Source organism: Lutjanus erythropterus, chromosome 18 (assembly GCF_056507025.1).
Source record: "Lutjanus erythropterus isolate fLutEry1 chromosome 18, fLutEry1.hap2, whole genome shotgun sequence".
Classification (NCBI taxonomy): domain Eukaryota; kingdom Metazoa; phylum Chordata; class Actinopteri; order Lutjaniformes; family Lutjanidae; genus Lutjanus; species Lutjanus erythropterus.
This window is the reverse complement of record NC_139334.1, coordinates 30,436,428-30,454,742: the sequence shown is the minus strand read 5'-3', so window position 1 is coordinate 30,454,742 and position 18,315 is coordinate 30,436,428. Positions and strand designations below refer to the sequence as shown.

The 18,315-nt window shown below is 40.5% G+C and overlaps 1 protein-coding gene across 1 annotated transcript in view; it reads right to left on the bottom strand.

The window, feature by feature from the left end:
* Window positions 1-2,080: 2,080 nt before the first annotated feature.
* ehd4 (EH-domain containing 4) overlaps window positions 2,081-18,315 on the bottom strand; it is a 34,481-nt gene continuing 18,246 nt past the window's right edge. Inside the window, exons 4-8 of the mRNA XM_084741773.1 lie at window positions 12,490-12,656; window positions 12,274-12,407; window positions 12,077-12,188; window positions 5,857-6,021; window positions 2,081-4,099 (exon numbers count right to left, since the gene is read on the bottom strand). Coding sequence (XP_084597899.1) covers window positions 3,542-4,099; window positions 5,857-6,021; window positions 12,077-12,188; window positions 12,274-12,407; window positions 12,490-12,656 — 1,136 coding nt within the window. The 3' untranslated portion in view covers window positions 2,081-3,541. The remainder of the gene's footprint in view (window positions 4,100-5,856; window positions 6,022-12,076; window positions 12,189-12,273; window positions 12,408-12,489; window positions 12,657-18,315) is intronic.

The window sequence follows — 18,315 nt, the reverse complement described above, 5'->3', positions numbered from 1 at the left end:
GCTTACTACTAGTTTAGGCTAACATTAGCAGTTGGTAAAAGCATAAGTAATGGATTTGACAATGTTTTTATCTGCTCAAACATTAGCTGGTAATGTTAGCATGTTATTATTAATCAATGTAGAAAGATAATCAGAAGAAACTGGAGGAAAATAACACACTGTCCTCAAACACACCACTGGTGCATATGTTGCTAGTGTAGCTGCTAACATCTGTACAGTTCAGGAACATCAGCTGTTTGGGTCAAATACATAAAGAGAAAAAAAAAACATCTCCGGCTGTTGATTTTACAAGAATAATGTAAGATGAAATTTTGCTTCAAATTCAGCCTAAATACACCTTGAGCGTTACGCATAACGTTGTTGACTATTAGCCAGCTAAGCTAAGCTAATAGCTGGATCTGTGGTTGACGCAGGAGACTCCTAAAAAAGGCAACTTTTCTACAAAATAATCTATCTGTCGTACTTAAAGGCACATTGACGGCAAGATTCACTGCTGCTTTTCTCACTTTCATTGACTCGTTTCATCATTTTCTGAGAGCAAATGGAGAATGTTTTTAGAATTAGAATGATTGTTTGCTAAACCCCTCCTTCTTACAGTGATTGTTCAATAATAGCTTAGCAAACCGTAACTCAGCTACGTAGCTAGTTACAGGTGGAGGAATCTGTCAAATGGCTAGAAATGAAAAGGTGCTTGTATACCTGTGTCTGGAATCCTTTGTTTAAAAAATGAATATGAATTTTGAAGATGAATCTGACACTTTCTTCACTGTAAACTGTCACCCTTAGCAACATTAGCTCAGGGTGGTGGAGTTTAGCTAGTTAGCCAGTTAGATGTTCATGGCTGCATTGTAGAATTGTGATATGGATATTTAGTTTTGGGTTAGTTTATACTGATTTATGTTTTAAAGATTTTTATGGTGTAACTTGATTACATTTTTAATACATCTTTAAAACATGGCAGTTTTAAAACCATGAACCTTTTTTTCATGATAACGTGCTCCACATTTGGTGAAGCTGCCATGAGAAAAGAAAACCCTACGCAAATTGATTTGATTTGCATTGAAAATGTCTGAGATGTTTTAAGAGAAAAGAGAATGTTTGTGGAACTAAATCCATTTTTCTGATGGAAAGACTAAAACCAGCATTAACACACATGATTTGTCCACATACTTTTGGCCATTTAGTTTATTTTTCAGCCTTTGTTTTTGACATATTGTGGCCAAGTTGGAAACAAGTGTTCCCCTCATTTTAACTTGTTATTCCTCTGAGTTGTGTTTTTTTCTCTTCACAATAAAACAAATGAAACAGTGTCCAGTTTCCACGAGGAGGAAAGTGTGAAGTCAGCAGGGGTCAGAGGTCACTGCCTCTCCTCCTCTCTGCTGATGTTTACAATGTGAGGAAACTGACACAAACTGCCGACTTTCAGGACGCCGTCCGTCCCGGAGGACGAGTTAACGGCGAGCTGCAGCAGCCATTTCCACTGCCATGTCCTCCCAACTGTGCGCTGTTCAAACAGGACAGACTTTGACCTTTGACCTCCGACCTCCCTGTAAAACCCTGTAAAACCCTGTAAAACCCTGTAAAACCCTGCGGCCTGGTCACGTGGAGCAGACGGTAAGTAACCGCTTCCTGCCCTAAAAAGACGACGTCTGTGACCTGAACCTCGCTGCCTGTTACATCATGTCATTTATGTCTGTACAGTTTTGAGCAATTTAAAATGTTAAAATCATAAAATATATTTACTGGGTACAACTGACTATTTTTGAAAAGTAAATAAAACCATGAGGAAAATATGATAAAATATTTAACAATTTTAAAAATATATATATACGTGTTAATGTGGACTGTTGACTTAATTTTTGACATTTTCTTGAGTAAAGGATTCAAATATTTTTCTTAAAAAGTAAAATTTTAGCTTGATGATGAAGCCTGACGTAGATTCTGTAAAAGAAAATAATCCCTCAATTTGCAGCAGAGTATTAAGGCCATTGTAGGTTAAAAAAAAAAAAAAAAAAGCAAAAACATGAAATTACAGAGCTGGGAGGGGACTAATATAGAAAAATAATTGCGATATCATGAAGTCTCATAAGTTCTTTGAGATTGAAGTCACAAATGTACAAGACTGAAAAATAGTGTTTTTGTGGAGGCAACATTAAACACACCACAAAAAACAAAAAAACAGCTAGAAAAACAAATCACTCCGTTTATCAACGATCATAAATGTATCTCAATACCATATTTATAAACTTTTAAACATATTTATACATTTGAGAGTGTGGTTTGACCCTTTTTCGTTGACTTTCTGGGATTCTGTGGTGTGTTTAACACCTAATTAGTATTTTTGTGTTTGGTTATGTATGTGTGGAGTGTGATTCGTTGCAGACTAACGGCCACTTCCTGTTTAAGATGGCTTCTCCTTGACACAAGCTGTTTGCCTGATGAAGGTCTAACACAGAAACATCACAAATAAATGTTACATATTTCAAGTCAGACAGTGTGTGGGAGTCCTTCTGCAACTTTTTTAAAAATCTTCCACAAATAATAAACAGCTTCAGCAGCCTTATGGGCACCTTAGTTTGGAAACTCAGGAACAACCAGGAGGAAGAGATGATTATGGGGATTTTCAGCTGGTGATTTTTTTCCCTTGTCCCTCTTGAACAAGTGAGTGTTGTGACACTTTTTTAAAAGTCTCTATGTTCAGCTCTCAGCACTTCTGTAGCTTCTAACTGAGTCTTTATCTTTTGAAATGTAGTTTCTCTCCTCGCGGTTAAGTTAGTGCTGATGATACTCCCAAATAAAAAACATTTCCTGGCTGTGCTGCTTCACAATAAAAGTGTTTAAATAACAAAACACCAGGGGACTTTTATTGTGAAGAATTTAAGGAAACAGCTTGTTACCTTTTGATAGCTGTAAGCTATGCTCGTCTTCACTATGGAAGCACATCGACAGCTGCAGGAGAGCAAAGGTGCTGCGCCAGCTGTGAACACAAATGACTGACTGTATGTGTTTAATCACAGGTGCGGGTTAGGTCATGGAGGTTATATTCACACTTGCAAGCAGGTGAGGATTTGACTTTGAGAAAATTGCGGGTAGTGGGTCGATTCCAGGGATGTAATCTGAAGGGAAATTAAGGCAGGAAATTGGTTAAATATCAAGATATATCTTTAAAACACTGTCCTCTTTCAAAATAAAAGTGTCCAAATTAAACAGAATTAGTAAAATATGAAGCTACATTATATCTTCTTCTTCTTTGGTGCCTTGAAAGCAGCTGAATAGCACAATATATAAAATCTTAACAAAATAAAAGTATAATATTCTTTCCTCAGTCCCTTTGTTTGTCTGCCAGCCAGTTATTTAAACATGTGATTAGCGGTGGAGTTAGCGATGGTTGAAGATCATCTTGGTGGTGAGCTACTCATGTGGAAATCCTAAACCTTGACCTTCTATAGCTGTCTGTGTGCTGACTGGTTGTCCTGTTAGTCTGAACGTCAGCAGCAGAAACTGGTTTCTTTGGCGGCTATCTCAGCGTCCTGCCTGCGCTCTAGTCCTCGCTGTGGTTATACAGGGCATCCGCGGTGGGGTTTTTGCGGTGGGACGGCGGCACCAGGTGGTCGGGCAGCTCGGTGGGCAGCTCGTAGCCCTCCAGCTTGATCTTGATGAGGTGCTGAGCGAGCGCAAACTCCTCGTCGTCCAGCATGCCATCGTGGTCGCAGTCTGCAAGCTTCCAGATCTTCCCCAGCACAGTGTTGGGCAGCCGCGAGTTCATCATCTCCCTCTTGGCGTTGACGCCGGTGATCTTGCCGTTGACGGGCATCAGCATATAGAAGATCTCGTCATAGCGATGTTTCTCACGGCTCACGATCCAGTCCTCGGTGTCAGCCCCCGCGCTGATGCCCTCACCGTAGCCCCGACCAAAGGGCCCATCCTGGGAGCCCTCGAAGGCGCCACCGGACACCATGGCTGGCGGCTGCTTGGACTCCTCCTCCCGGATCATTGCCATCAGAACGGCGATCTTAGAGGCCAACATCTTATCGACAGACTCGATCAGCTTCATCTTCAGAGACGGGAACTTACTGAAGTCGTAGTGCTGCAGCATGTCCTGCAGGGGGAGACACACAAACACACCAGACTAAGAGATTCATACATTTCTTGTTATTTTATCTTTTCAAAAGTGACATAGCACCAAAATTTAAATGCTGTTAAATGTGTTTATATATTTATCAATACGCACCCATTGTGTGTAGTAAACTGTAATAACTGCATATATTCACAGCAGGATAATAACCATCAGTGATCTGATTCAAATTTTAGATTTATCTTGAATTACTCAGAGCGAGAAACAGTGAAATGTATCTTATATCTATAGCGTATAGGAAAAGGCTGGAAATGAGTACAAAAATAAAACCAAAAAAAAGCTGGGCACATTGCTGTTTGTAATAAATAAGGGTTCTTTGTTTCAACATTAGAGAGTTATAAGTGCTGACACAAAAGTGCTACAACCCTCCCTGGTCTCCCCGACTTTATGCTTACTTATTAAGTCTAATTAATTAATTCCGGAAATTTGATATCGAGTTTTACTGACAGAGACAATGATAGTTGCTAAGCAACCAAGATGCATCAAAGTAACCGCCTGTGACTGAAACAGGAAAAAAACATTTTAGATGAAAATACTTTTTGCAGCTGTTGCATATATAAACTTAAAAAAATATCAAAATGACCTCCTTGGCTGTTCTAAGGTTCAGAAGAACAGTTTTTTTTTTTTTTTTTTCATCAATTCTTAAATGAAGAAAATACCACAGTATGTTGGACACAAACAGAAAAGTGCACATACTGTGAAAGAGTTTGTTACAGTGATGGTGGCTGCTGACAGAGGGCGCTAAAACCCAAAGACAAACCAACTCAACAAATAAAAAGAAAAACTGACCCTAAACATGAGTGAATAAAATGTTGCAGTGAAACACAAACTGCAGGTTACAATCCTGCAGGTCGTTCATCGTGGGGTCAGATCACAGCAGGATGACCTCACAGGCGAACAAAGCTGATTGGATGAAACGTTAAAGCTGTCACATGATGAGACTGAGCAGAGCTGAGAGTCAAACCTTGTGCTCTCTGCAGCTGGACACAAGAGTCCTCTGTGACCTCTGACCCCCGAACAAGAACACAGTCTGGAGGACGATCCAGATACACAACATGTGTAAGAGTGTGTGTGAGTGAGTGTGTGTCCTCAGAGTTCACCTCTCACCAGGGAACTGAAAAATGTGAAACATACTCTCCCCAATAAATACAAGCGTAGCTGGGGAACACACACACACACACACACACACACACACACACACACACACACACACACACACACACACACACCTGCAGCAGTGTAGCATCTCTACAGGCCTGACGGACCAGCTGCAGAGTGTGTGTGTGTGTGTGTGTGTTTGTGTGTGTGTGTGTGTGTGTGTGTGTGTGTGTGTGTGTGTGTGTGTGTGTGTGTGTGATAGTGATCAGTTACAAACTTCTCTGACATCAGTGAAACTAAAAAATGTGTTTACTGTCATCTGAAGATCACAGTTTGTTCTCACACAGATGGGACAAACGTGACGTAAATCTGCAGAATGAGTCACTTTAAAATTGTTAAATTAAAAATTCCAAAAAAGTTGGGATGTTAAATAAAAACAGAATGCAATGATTTGCAAAAAGTTTTCATCCTGTGATTCCAATGAATACAGAAGAGTTGAATTCAATTGATTATAGGTTGAAAAGTTTTTACAAATCTTTGCATTCTGTTTTTATTTACGTTTTTACACTGCAGCCCAACTTTCTGGAGCTGGTGTTGTACCTAAAGGTTGAGGTTTTGTGTACCTGCATCTTGGCGACGTTGGGGAAGTCTCCGGGGCTGATGTGGTGCTCCCTCTGCAGGATGGTGTAGATCTCTGGCAGCCTCATGATCAGCTCCTCCTTCTTCTTCTCGCGGCCAAACAGAGACGGCATCTCCTTCTTCAGATAGCTGATGATGTAGGCGTGCACCTGCAGGACGAGATGATGAACTTTAAATTAGACACTCACAAAAAGTCAGAATCAACATTTTTTTTAAAAAATCTACCAAAATCAGCTGCTGTGTAAAGGAACATTCCCACATTTTGAGAATGGAGACAATCAGTCCATGGACAGCAAAGTTCTTTTTTGTTGTTTTTATCTCAAGTCTAAGAAGAGAAACCTGACAGTTCCTCGAAGGACACACACACACACACACACACACACACACACACACACACACACACACACACACACACAGTCAGAGCCCCCCTGCAGCTAGACCTCAGCTGAGCTTCGTTCAACATCAACACTGTTTATCCAACAGTTTCCTCAACCACTGAGCTGAGAGGAAGACAGACGACTGACTTAACACACAGAGACAGAGGACAAAGACATTAAATCACTTTCTTTCATCAATCACCTTTAAGAATGTAAGCATGTTTTGTGATCCATGTCTCCAGAGGACACATGGTTTGGTTCAGTCTGCTTTGAGTCCATTAATGGCAGCAGCTGAGTCGTATTTGACTTGATTTTGTTTGGCGGAGTCATTTGTTGAATAAGAACAAACAGATAAATGCAGCTGTTTCACAGGAGAGCCTTCATGAATTAATATTTCACACAACTAATGTGATGCCAGAATTTCAGACTGCAACTAATGATTATTTTCATTATCAATTAATCTGTCGATTATTTTCAAAAACTGGTCACCATTCACTTCCACTGTTTGGGAGATTCTGCAGCGCTGTTTTCCTGTGAAACTCCAGCAGCGTTTTAATAAAATAAAGCCGACCCTAAATCAACGTGAGGATGAGTGGATAATGACTGAATTTTCATTTTCAACTATCCCTTTACTAAACATTACTGAAAATATGCCAGAATTAGCCAAAAGGCTAGTTTTCATCCATAGTCCCTGACCAGATGTGAAGTTGGCAATCTAAAATTAATATAAAAATTTATTAAACAACAATTCTAACAGCGTGCTAATTACAGTAAAAGCAGAACACAGACATTATTCAGCAGAGAACAGACATGGGCAGAGTAATAAAATCAGAGCAAATCAGAGTACAAAAAGACCAGAAGCAAACAACAACAACAACAACAACAACAACAACAAACAAACTTTCATTTAAAAATGCCAACACAGCCTCTGTGGTTATTGGCCGGTGAAAAGGAAGAAAAAAGGCACAAAGCTTCCAAAACAAGACTAATATTATCACATGACCGCTGTGTTTGGTGAAATATGGCCACTGATCTGCTGTGGAATTTTTACTTTACAAATTACCGGCAGGGAGGATTAAGATCACAGACACCCGTCACAAAATATTATAAATTACTAGAAGTCCTCAGGTAAGATTAGCGCCGTGTGAAAAGGGGTTTATAATGGATTTTGATTTTCATACTTCCTAACTTTTCTTTTCCTCACACAGAGAAAAGGTCACAGGGTCACGTCCTCCTCATCATTAATATCCTCCACAAGTTTCACTGAAATCTATCAAGCAGTCAATGAGATATCTCTGCAACAAACAGACTCCTCAGTGCTGAAGGACGTCAGAAGCAGAGCAAAGCTGCTCGAGGGCAAATAAAAAATGAACTTTAATTGTTTTCTCTTGTTGTCTTGACATCAGTGAAGGAGGAGAGACACAGGAGACTGACCGATGGCAGGTCAGAGGGTGAACCACCCCGCTGCAGGAGGAGGAGGAGGAGGAGGAGGAGGAGGAAGGAATGCAGTGCAGGGGGGCAGAGAGCCATCAATCCTTCATACTGGCCCAAAGCATTATGGGAGGTGGAAGGAAGGAAGGGAGGGGGTATAGAGGAGGGAGTGAGGTCATTGAATTTCTGAGAACATCAGGTCCATTAATCAATAGTTAATAGAGGGAGGAAGAACAAAAATACATTCAGACAGACGAGAGGAAGGTCAGAGAGTCGACACGTGAACACGCAGGAAAAAAAAATAAAGGTGTTGTGTCATTTTCAAGATGTTTGTTTATTTAAAGTTATTCAGCAGCAACAATTAATAAGAGTTTTTCTAGAACTCCTCCATTAGAGAACAGGTGGACTGGAGCCGCTGCACACTTCACAAAAATATCTGATTGATTACTTTGACTGATACTGGCATTGCGATATGATTTACAATATTAGAGGTAATGATCATTTTTACATTATTATTCATATTTTGATTAAAAAAACATGAATATGGTGTGTTTTTTTTTTTTTTTTTTTTTTTGCAGGAGTCTGATGTGAAGGACAGGACGTCTCTGTCTCACCACATTCATTCATTTAAAAGTTTCTTAACACATGTTGCACCTCCAGTATGTTGTGATTTTGGTAAAATTTTGATTAATTGTGCCGATTCTAGGCTGTCAGAGGTGAAACTTGAGAATCGTGACAATACTCTTCTCAAACTTAAACAGTGGCTGTGATCTTATTGTGACACTGACAGATGATTTTGGGAGCTTGATTTGATCAGGAAAGCCTCACCTCCCCTTAGTTTAGGGAGGATGGACACCAAGGTTCTCCACGCTGCCGCTGTGACACCAGAAGACCTTGATCTCTGTGCTGCGACTGATAATTAACTAAGTTTATTGATCCTCACTCACTTTTTAATGAAGAACTGATGACATAAACAACACACTGATTGAACTGTTAACCATGGTTACCATGATCATTTTTCAGCGGTTCTTTTGATCTTTTGAGTTCATATTGAAAAAAATCAAACCAGAGCTCAGATTTAGTTTCAGCACCTCGTCCACATACAGGCAGAGAACGCTGGAAACAAAAGCAGAACCAACGACAATGAAAACATCATGTTACGTAAAAGTTCCTGCGCCAGAAAAGAATAATTCTGTATGAAAAAACTGTAGGAAACCTGGACGCCTGATAAAACTCTGCCCATCAGCCTGAACGCAGAGCCGGTATCAGACTTCCCTCTGAGAACGTCAAGGTTCCACCAGAGAACATCCTCATCTGTCCGTGGACTGCAGCCAGAAAACAATAATGATAACGATAATATAACTTCTTGTTCAGATAATCAGCTGCTGTTGTTTTTATATTTGTTTGCTTTCACTTTTGTTTTTATGGCCTTGAAACTTATGAAACCTATGGAACTTGTTTTGCCAAACTTGGCCAAATAAATAAGTAAATAATAACAATAATAATAACAACTGAAATCTGCAGAATAAACAGGCTGTTTAAGTGTTTGACACGACTACGTCCGGTGTATTCACACAGGATAAATACACAACAGAATATTATCCAACTGAACCTCCTGAATCTGCAGACTAAATCCTCTCAGTGCGCTCATCAAGAGTTTCCAGCCAGCAGAGGAAGAGCAGGAAAACAAGAAATCCTTCAGAACAAAACACAACAAACAATCCTGAAGGACAAAAGCTGCAGATTCACACACGACAATTTTTATCAGACAATGCCTGCGCCGGAAGAAATGTAGTAAACTGATGTCAAAACACAGACAAAAACCGAGTTGTACTGACAGATTTATGGATTAAAGAACCACTAATAAGACAGATCACAGCAGAAAAGATCAACTGATGTAACATTTTGGGGGAAAAAAGCTAAAAGGGTTAATATCTTAAGAGGAAAAAGTCAAGATATATAGGGAATAAAATCACAGTATTTAGAGAAAAGTCTATGTTATGGTGAGATTGTGCAGATTCCATCCAAATGCAAATGACATTTAGGGCTGCATCTGTATTTCTATTTTCATTATCAATTAATCTGTTGATTATTTTCTCGATTGGTCAATTAGGTTTTTGGTCTGTAAAATGTCTAAAAACATGTCTTGTTTTGTCCAGAACTCAAAGATATTCAGTTTATTATCAGACAGGAGTAAAGAAACCAGAAAATATTCACGTATAACAAGCTGAATTTAAGAGATTTTTCTCTTTAAAAAATGACTCAAAACGATTAAACAATTATCAAAATAGTTGGCTATTACTTTAATAGATGATTATCAATCAATCAAATTAAATTAAATGTATTATTCTTCAAATCTCTGGTTTATTTTTGGCTCCACTTGTCAGTTCTTAAAATGAATCAGTCACATGTGAGAATCTCTGGAGTTCTTGTTAATCACAGGAGGAACCACAGCTTCACCATCAGTGTGAAAACAAAGTTTTAGTTCCTGAAAAGTCGATTAATTTTGGAGATTTGATCCGAAATGTTCAAACACTGAGGAACAAGTCCAAGTGTTTGTGACCGTCCAAACTTTCAGGATTATAGAGAGAAGTTGAGAGCAGCAGAGGTCACTCAGGGTCTTTTAGCTGCACTGGGAAGGCTGGGTAATTTCACATGGTCGTGTGTGTGTGTGTGTGTGTGTGTGTGTGTGTGTGTGTGTGTGTGTGTGTGTGTGTGTGTGTGTGAGCTGCCAGATTCCTGTTTGTCTGGTTGAATCGGGAAACACTTCAGTGGAGATAAGAGCACCTGAGAGAGAGAGAGAGAGAGAGAGAGATTGTGTGTGTGTGTGTGTGTGTGTGTGTGTGAGAGAGAACTGAAATGCTGCCAACGACCTCAAACTAATGAAGCCATTTAGTTTCATCTTCAACCTTCCTTCTTTTCCTTTTTTCAGAGATTTTCTAGAAATAATTTTGAGGATCTACAAACAAAAACATGATTTTTTCTTTCTGTTTGTTTTCCATCTACAGGCCCCAAAATCTCACCTCAGTGTCACACGTTTCTCTAAAACAGAAACTTAATATGGGTGAGAAGAAAAAGAGAAGTAACGTAAGTAGTAAAGGAAGTGAAATAAGTATTTTAGCAACCTAAAAATCTGTTTAAGTGTACGCTATATTTAGAATATTTTCACAGCTTTATCTTGCTTTATACAAGCCGAATATCACTCTCTGCAAACGCACCAAACTCCATTGGAAAAGTCAGTAATTTTAGCTCACAGAACACAGGAGTTGTTGTTCTACTGCTGCCTCCATCTGTTAGTTTGTTTGTGTGACTTTGGTGAATCCGAACTGACTGTTTCAAACCCTGAAGTCACACAATAACACTAACTAAGTAACAGATGGAGGCAGCAGTAGAACAACAGCTCCTGTGTTCTATGAGCTAAAATTACTGACTTTATCAGTGAAATCAGAAAATTGAAGAAAGTCTAATTGCAATTTCCATAAAATGTCAGTTAATTGTGCAGCCCACAACAGCACACTGCTTTCTTTCCTGCACGACACCGGATATGCACCTCATACAAGCCCACTTCAAAAAATCTGAACTATCCCTTTAAGGAGATGAAAGAAATGACGGAAGCAAATAAAGAAAAATGCATACAGGAGGAGGAGGAGATGAAGTAAGTGAAGGAAAATAAGGTGAGGGAGGGGAGGTCAGTGGTGGCGAGGTTGAGGAGGCTGAGACAAGTAAAGAAGGAAGTGATGTAAGCAGACGTTCAGAGTTGAAAACAACCATCACTCCTGAAGTTGGTGTGAACATGAAAGAAAGAGACGTTTTCCTGAAGGAAGTCTTCAGGAAACATTTAGCTCCGCCCCTCTCAACATCAAACACACCTCTGACACAGACTGATGGAGCGCCGACACACACTTCAAACTGACGTCTGATTTATGACGTGGAGCGTCACGGGAAGCTGCGGTCCAAACACAGCTCCACTGCGTCTTTAAATTTAGCCTCACTTCTGCTTTCTCATTCTCAGAAAACAGAAGCTTCCTCAGATTCCTCAGGTTTCCCTTCAAAATAAAAGTCTGAAGAGTTCATGTTTGCAAAGATCAGTTGATCTAGTGTTCGGTTACTTCAACAACTAACAGAAAAACAGCTTAACTACACACCTCTTTGTTGTGCTAACAGTTTCCACCTGCTTTCAGTCTTTGTGTTAAGCTACGCTAAACACACCTGAAACTGATCTCCATCTAAAAACTAAAACATCAAATTTCCTGACTTCTTCTGTCTTTGAAACACAACCAAACATCATCCAGGATTTTCCTAAAATTCCAGGATTAAATAAAACTTTGACACCCGGAGTTTAAACCAGGAGGTCTCCGTGTTAACTCCAAACACAACATGTCATTTCCTGTCTCACCTTGGCGAGCCTTGCTCTCTTGATGAGGTCATTGAGTTTACGGAGCGCCGCGTTCCTCGGAAGACTCTGGATGTCCCTGAAGAGGTCCTGAGACTCCGCCTCAAACAGACGCCTGAGAAGGAAGAGGAGGGAGTGAGGCAGCGAGTGAATGAGTGAGAGAATGAATGAATGAACCAACAGTATAGTTGTTCTCTCACCTGTTCTCTGTGTTCTGCAGGGGTTTGGCCCAAAACGAGCCCAGATAAACTCTCACCACCTCTGGAGTGTTGATCACCTTCCCCAGTGACCACATGAGGGCGCCGTACACCCTCATCAGCTGCTGCGTGTCCACCTGAGAGACACGTGAGGAAGAGGAAGTTATTATATTGTTCAACAATGATGAAGCTGCTCACACCGACTCGTCGTCGTCCCACCTGGTCGGCCTTGTTGAGGACGACTCGGATCTTGTCGTCTTGTCCTTTGAAGGCTTTGATGGCCTCCGAGAACTCATCACTGATGTCCAGCTTGTGAGCGTCGAACAGCAGAATGATCCGGTCCACCCGCTCGCCGAACCAACGCAGCACCTCCGCAAAGTCATAACCTGCAAACACACACACACAGGATCAATATTATTATTAATCATATCTATGACTGGCCCCTGAAAGTCAGAGATTCAGGTCACAGACCCCTCAGTCAACTGAAACTTTTCATGTTGTGCAGTCATTTTTTTTCTTTTATCAGTGTGCATTAAAATTACAGACTAAAACAGATAAAAGCTAAAAAAAAAATGCACAGGGAGAACATTTACACGAAGAATTAGTACAAGGCAATGTGTGAAAGCTTGTAGAGACAGAATCCTTTCACATCTAACATCTAACTGAAATAAGGGTTGTTGGAGCTGTGGAAACATGAACCAAGTTTTATTTTGTTTCTGTGTCGAGTTTGAATGAAGTGTGTCTTAGCATGTTTGAGTTTGTTTTGTTTTATTTTATTTAACATAGCAAACTCGCCTCTTGCACACATTTTGGAGATGAAATCTGGGACAGACAGACACACACACACACACACACATACACACACACGTTGAAAAAATGTGCTGTTGGAAATTTGAACATAACACCCAACCCTAGACATCATCCATAACATGACACAAACACACAGGAACAACAGAGGACACTCTTTTTCTCTGAGATCTTTTCATCAGCTGCCAAACAGAGAAACGTATCTGCACTGTCAGCTGACCACAGTGTGGCTTTGTGGGCGTGGACGTTTTTTTTTAATCTGGGTCGAGAGAATAAAAAAAGAAACATGGTTGATTCTGTTTCTGTTTTCACTCCATAGGAACCTCGACCAAATTAAAACAAACAAAAAAAATAGTGTCAGGTTCAATATTTCACCAACACATCACCTCCTCTGGGTTCAAACAAACCCTCCATCTGTGGACAAAATCAGACAATTCTGAACACTGACCAGTGAAAGCTGATAATAACCCTCCATCTACCCAAACCTCAAAACTGTACTGTGATCAGTAACTGTAATGTGATTACTGACTGTAATCCTCGTCCACTAATGATGCAGCTGTGCATGAATGTGATTATTTTCTGCATCTGGAGAACAGATTTCAGAGGAGAGTTTAATAACTGAGCTACAGAGGAACCTTCAGCTGAAGAATCAACCAACAACAGACAGTGTGTGTGTGTGTGTGTGTGTGTGTGTGTGTGTGTGTGTGTGTGTGTGTGTGTGTGTGTGTGTGTGTGTGTGTAACGTGATCTGTGGCAGTCTGGGTGTGGTTCCTCTAAACTGGGTGACACTGAGCTCTGAACTGGAAACCAAACAGAGACAACAGCAGTGTGTCTGTGCTGTGGGAGGTTAATGTCACTCCATCGGTCTGTTAGTCCACATCACACCACAGTCCAGGTCAATACTCCTCTCTGATTGGTCGGCAAGCGGGCGTTAAAACCGTTTAGTTCTGCTCAAGTTTAATCACTGCTCGAAATTCAAAATTTGCAACATGGCAACATTGAAGAGCTTAGCCATCAAAGCTCACAAAGCTTCCTATAACCGGAGGTGATGTGAAGCAGCGAACAAGTGAACAGCTGATTGGTTTTCTTAAATGAGGACGTCCTAACCTGCTCTGAGCGTCAGAACAACAGACTGAAAAATCTCTCAGACAAGTTTCACCTTGACCTCCAACCTGTTTTATCTGCTGCAAACGGACGTGACATCCTGGACGTTTGTGTTTGTCCTCATCAAAGCAGTCAAAGGGAGGACGAGAGACGAATTAATTAAGAAGCGACACCTTTTCTGTGCTCCACAACAGCCTCTTTATAAGAATATCCTCAAGAAGGACGAGGTTTGGAAGGAAAAAAAGGAAACTTTTGGGAGTTACAAGTGAAAAACTGTCAGAAACAAGGCTGATTTAATTATGTTCTGAAAAAATAACTGACTCAGCTACAGAGGGAGGAGTCTCAACATCGCTCGTACATGTGGACACCTGTTCACACCATCACCTCTAGTCAGGAAGCGATGTTACAATCAACTGCAGTGAGCAGTTGAGTTTGGTTGTGAAAGCAATCAGACAATAATCAATCACTAGACAAATAACTTTTTTTCAGATTCCAAGCCAACATTGATTAAAGCAGTGACTTCCCGGCATGATGTCGTCTGTTGTCATCAGTCAGAGTCAGAATCGGTTTTACTGCCAAATAGATTTTCACTTATAAGGAATTTACTGTGACATGTTGGTGCATAACAACAAACACAGTACTCAAAATATGAATAAAGATTAAGGAAAGTAGTGTTGGATAAGACAACATAACTAAAAAAGTAGAGAACAGACAATAACATGATAAAACTAACATATAAAAACAAAGGAAAAAGGCTCTTAATTTATTTCTGTATCTAACTGAAGTATTCAGGTAAAGTGATTTATTATGAAAGTAATGCAATAACATTTTCAAGTACTTTTCTAACCTTGAAAACACAACATTAAATTGCATTAAAATCCAAGTGTTTTCAAGGATTTGCAGCACCTGTACAAACCCTGAAGTCCTGATGTCCAATCAGCCTCAACTGTATTTTCTTTGGATGCACTTTTGTATTTGTCTTAAAAGGTCACCTTTAAAATCACAGTTTACATAACACACACACACGCACACCTGCATGAATGTACATACACCAGTATAGATCACAGTCAGTCAACCAGAACACACACACAGAAGCACCTTCAGGATCCAGGCTTTAGTCCAGTCTGTCAGTTTATTCACAAACAATCAGTTCAATCAATCAATCATCCTATCAATATCTGCTGCAGTGTGTGTGTGTGTGTGTGTGTGTGTGTGTGTGTGGTATAGGAGATAAGTTTGATGGAACCAGAGGAACACTTCACCTCCTGCATCAGATTTCAATTTCAACATTCAACATGGAGGCGCTGCTGTGCAAACACAACATCACTGTAGGGCAACACACACCTAAGTGTTTGTGGACACAACACACACACACACACACACACACACAGAAATTTTGCTGAGTGTCTCACGTCAGCAAGGTCGTACACTGATCTCAGCACAGGTCATACGTGCTACGCCCTCTAATGGGCTTTGCAATTGGTTAACATTGAAGCTCCGCCCCCACACCCTCAGACAGATCATTCACTGCAGTTAATCCAGGAGTCATAAAAGTTAACCCTCTGATTAACATCAGGTGATTGTAGGTGGGTGAAATAGGATGGAGCTGTGTGTTTTATTACACAAAGCAGCTGTGACTTCATTGGTGGTTTAAATCTGACATCGATCGATCGATCAGGATCTGATGTTCATATATTGATGTGACCAGGCAGCTGCTATGGACAATCAGCTGTGTTGTGTTTTTTTCCAGCCTGAAATAGTCTCTTCATGAATAAAAGATGTGTGATGGTGTCAGAACTGAGAGCAGGGAGAGTCTCCACAGCCTCAGGTTACACCTGCAGGTTCAGGTGTTTGGCTCGGGTGTGTCTCAGGAGACGTGATGCTGTGTGACTGACTGAGAGGTAAATACAGTCATCAGATGGGGAAACTTCCCGCACCTACGAGACTCATTACAGCTGAAAACACACCTGAGAGAGAGAGAGAGAGAGAGAGAGAGAGAGAGAGAGAGAGAGAGAGAGAGAGAGAGAGAGAGAGAGAGAGAGAGAGAGAGAGAGAGAGAGCTTCAGAGGCCCCCCTCCTGCTGGTTTTAATAAGAGGAATTCCTCTGATATGAGCTGGAACTGTTCGTTCTATTGCAGGACGACGGATTACTTCACATGTTCCACTTCCTGTTCAAAGGGAAACACCTTCAGTCTAACAATACTACTTCCTCTTTAGTGCTATTTACTGTATTTATGTCTTGGAAAAACGCGTACAGAGTTCAACAGAGGAAACGCGAGAATGAATGAATGGAGACAGACTGGTGAGGTGTTGGAGTTGCTCATTGTGAGGCTCACATGGCAGAAAATACCTATATAATAACACAGAAAAACAATTTTTAAAGGAAGAGTTGGGATTGTTTTCAAGTGGGGTTGTATGTAGTGACTTATATTCAGCTGAATACAGAAAAAGATCAGATATTTAATGTTCAAACTGATCAACTTTGCTATTTTTTGTAAATATACACTCTGAATCTGATACCTGGGTATTAAAGGGACGTCCTGGAAAGGCTCAGTGGTTCACCAGCATGGATGATGTGAGGTTCACCACTTTGTGAAAAACTGCAAACAGTCCAACAGTTTGTCAAAACAAAACTGCAGGAATTTATAGATTTCACCATCTACAATTCATAATATCATTAAAAGATTCAGAGAATCCAGAGAAACCTCTGAAAACCAACACTGAATGTCTGTGACCTTTGACCCCTCAGGCAGCACTGCATTAAAAACGGCATTAAAAACCCACATCATTGTATAAAGGATACTACATGGACTCAGGAACACTTTGGAAAACCGTTGTCAGTAAACACAGTTTGTCTCTGTCTTTGTCAAATGCAAGTTAAGACTCTACCATGCAAAGAGAAAGACATATATCAACAACATCAAGCAAGAATGAGAAAGAATTTCACTTTAAAACAATAACTAATGGAGTGTTAAAAGAAAACCTGATGTATCACAGTGGGAAACATGATCCTGAACCAACAGAATTAGGGTATATTTACAAAAAACAATAGAGTTTATCAGTTTGAACATTAAATCTGGCCTGCAGATCTTCTTCTCCAGATGAAACAAATCATGTTTGTTTGGTACAGACCCCAACAAACGTCATATCATCATGATTTTAATAGTTTTCTTCAATAAAAATGAAAACTGTAATTAAAAAATGATCATTCCCACTCATCACTCATCACATATCGCAATATTAGTTTCAGTCAAATAACTGCAATATGACGATTTTTTTTTTTACCACATTGTGTGGCTCCAGTCTCAACATTTTTGGAACTGAGGCTGTTTTTCCTGCAGCAGATGGAGGTCGGCGCTCCCAGTTTGGAGAAGCAGCAGGAGTTACTGGTGTAGGAAGCTAAACAATGAGCTGCTGTGGACAGGAGAAAAACTGCCAGTCTGTGACAGAGCACTGGTCTTTCTCCTGTAGAGCAGTGATGTAATGTTGGTCACTGAGTTCATTTACTGGATCAGGACTGCTGGTGATGAAGCAGTCCAGTGAAACCAGAACTGGTCTGGAGAAACTGGGACTGAGAAGGGCCGAGCCAGGGGGAGAAGGGAGGTATTATTGGCTGAGAGCCCAGGGAGCCATTTAAGATTCAAGAATTCAAGAACGGCTAAAATCCAGCAGTGATTCACTGAGAGAGGCGAGGAGAGACAAATTAACTGTCATCGCTAACTGACACTGTATGAAATAAATAAAGACACATAAAGTTTCCCTCCTCCTGACTGTGAAGCGTGACGCTGCAGCCAGACTCCACCCTCTGATGATGGAGGACTGGCAGCAGATCAGTCTGAAGTCCTCTGACCACAGCCAACCGGGCAAACAGCAGCTCCACCCTGCAGACAATCTGCTGCCAAACATGCAACTGTAATAAAACACACAACCTAACAGCATGTTTGAGAAAGACTTCATACGGCTCAGAGACTCTGAAACATGACGGAACAACAAAGTATCTGCCATTTAAGGTGACAAGAACCAAAGAGGCATGAAAGGTCACTCAACAAACTCTAGAAGAGTCAGTTTTATCTACAAAATACAGTAAAAAATAACTTACTTTAAATTCTTCTCCATCTGATTAATTCATCCTCT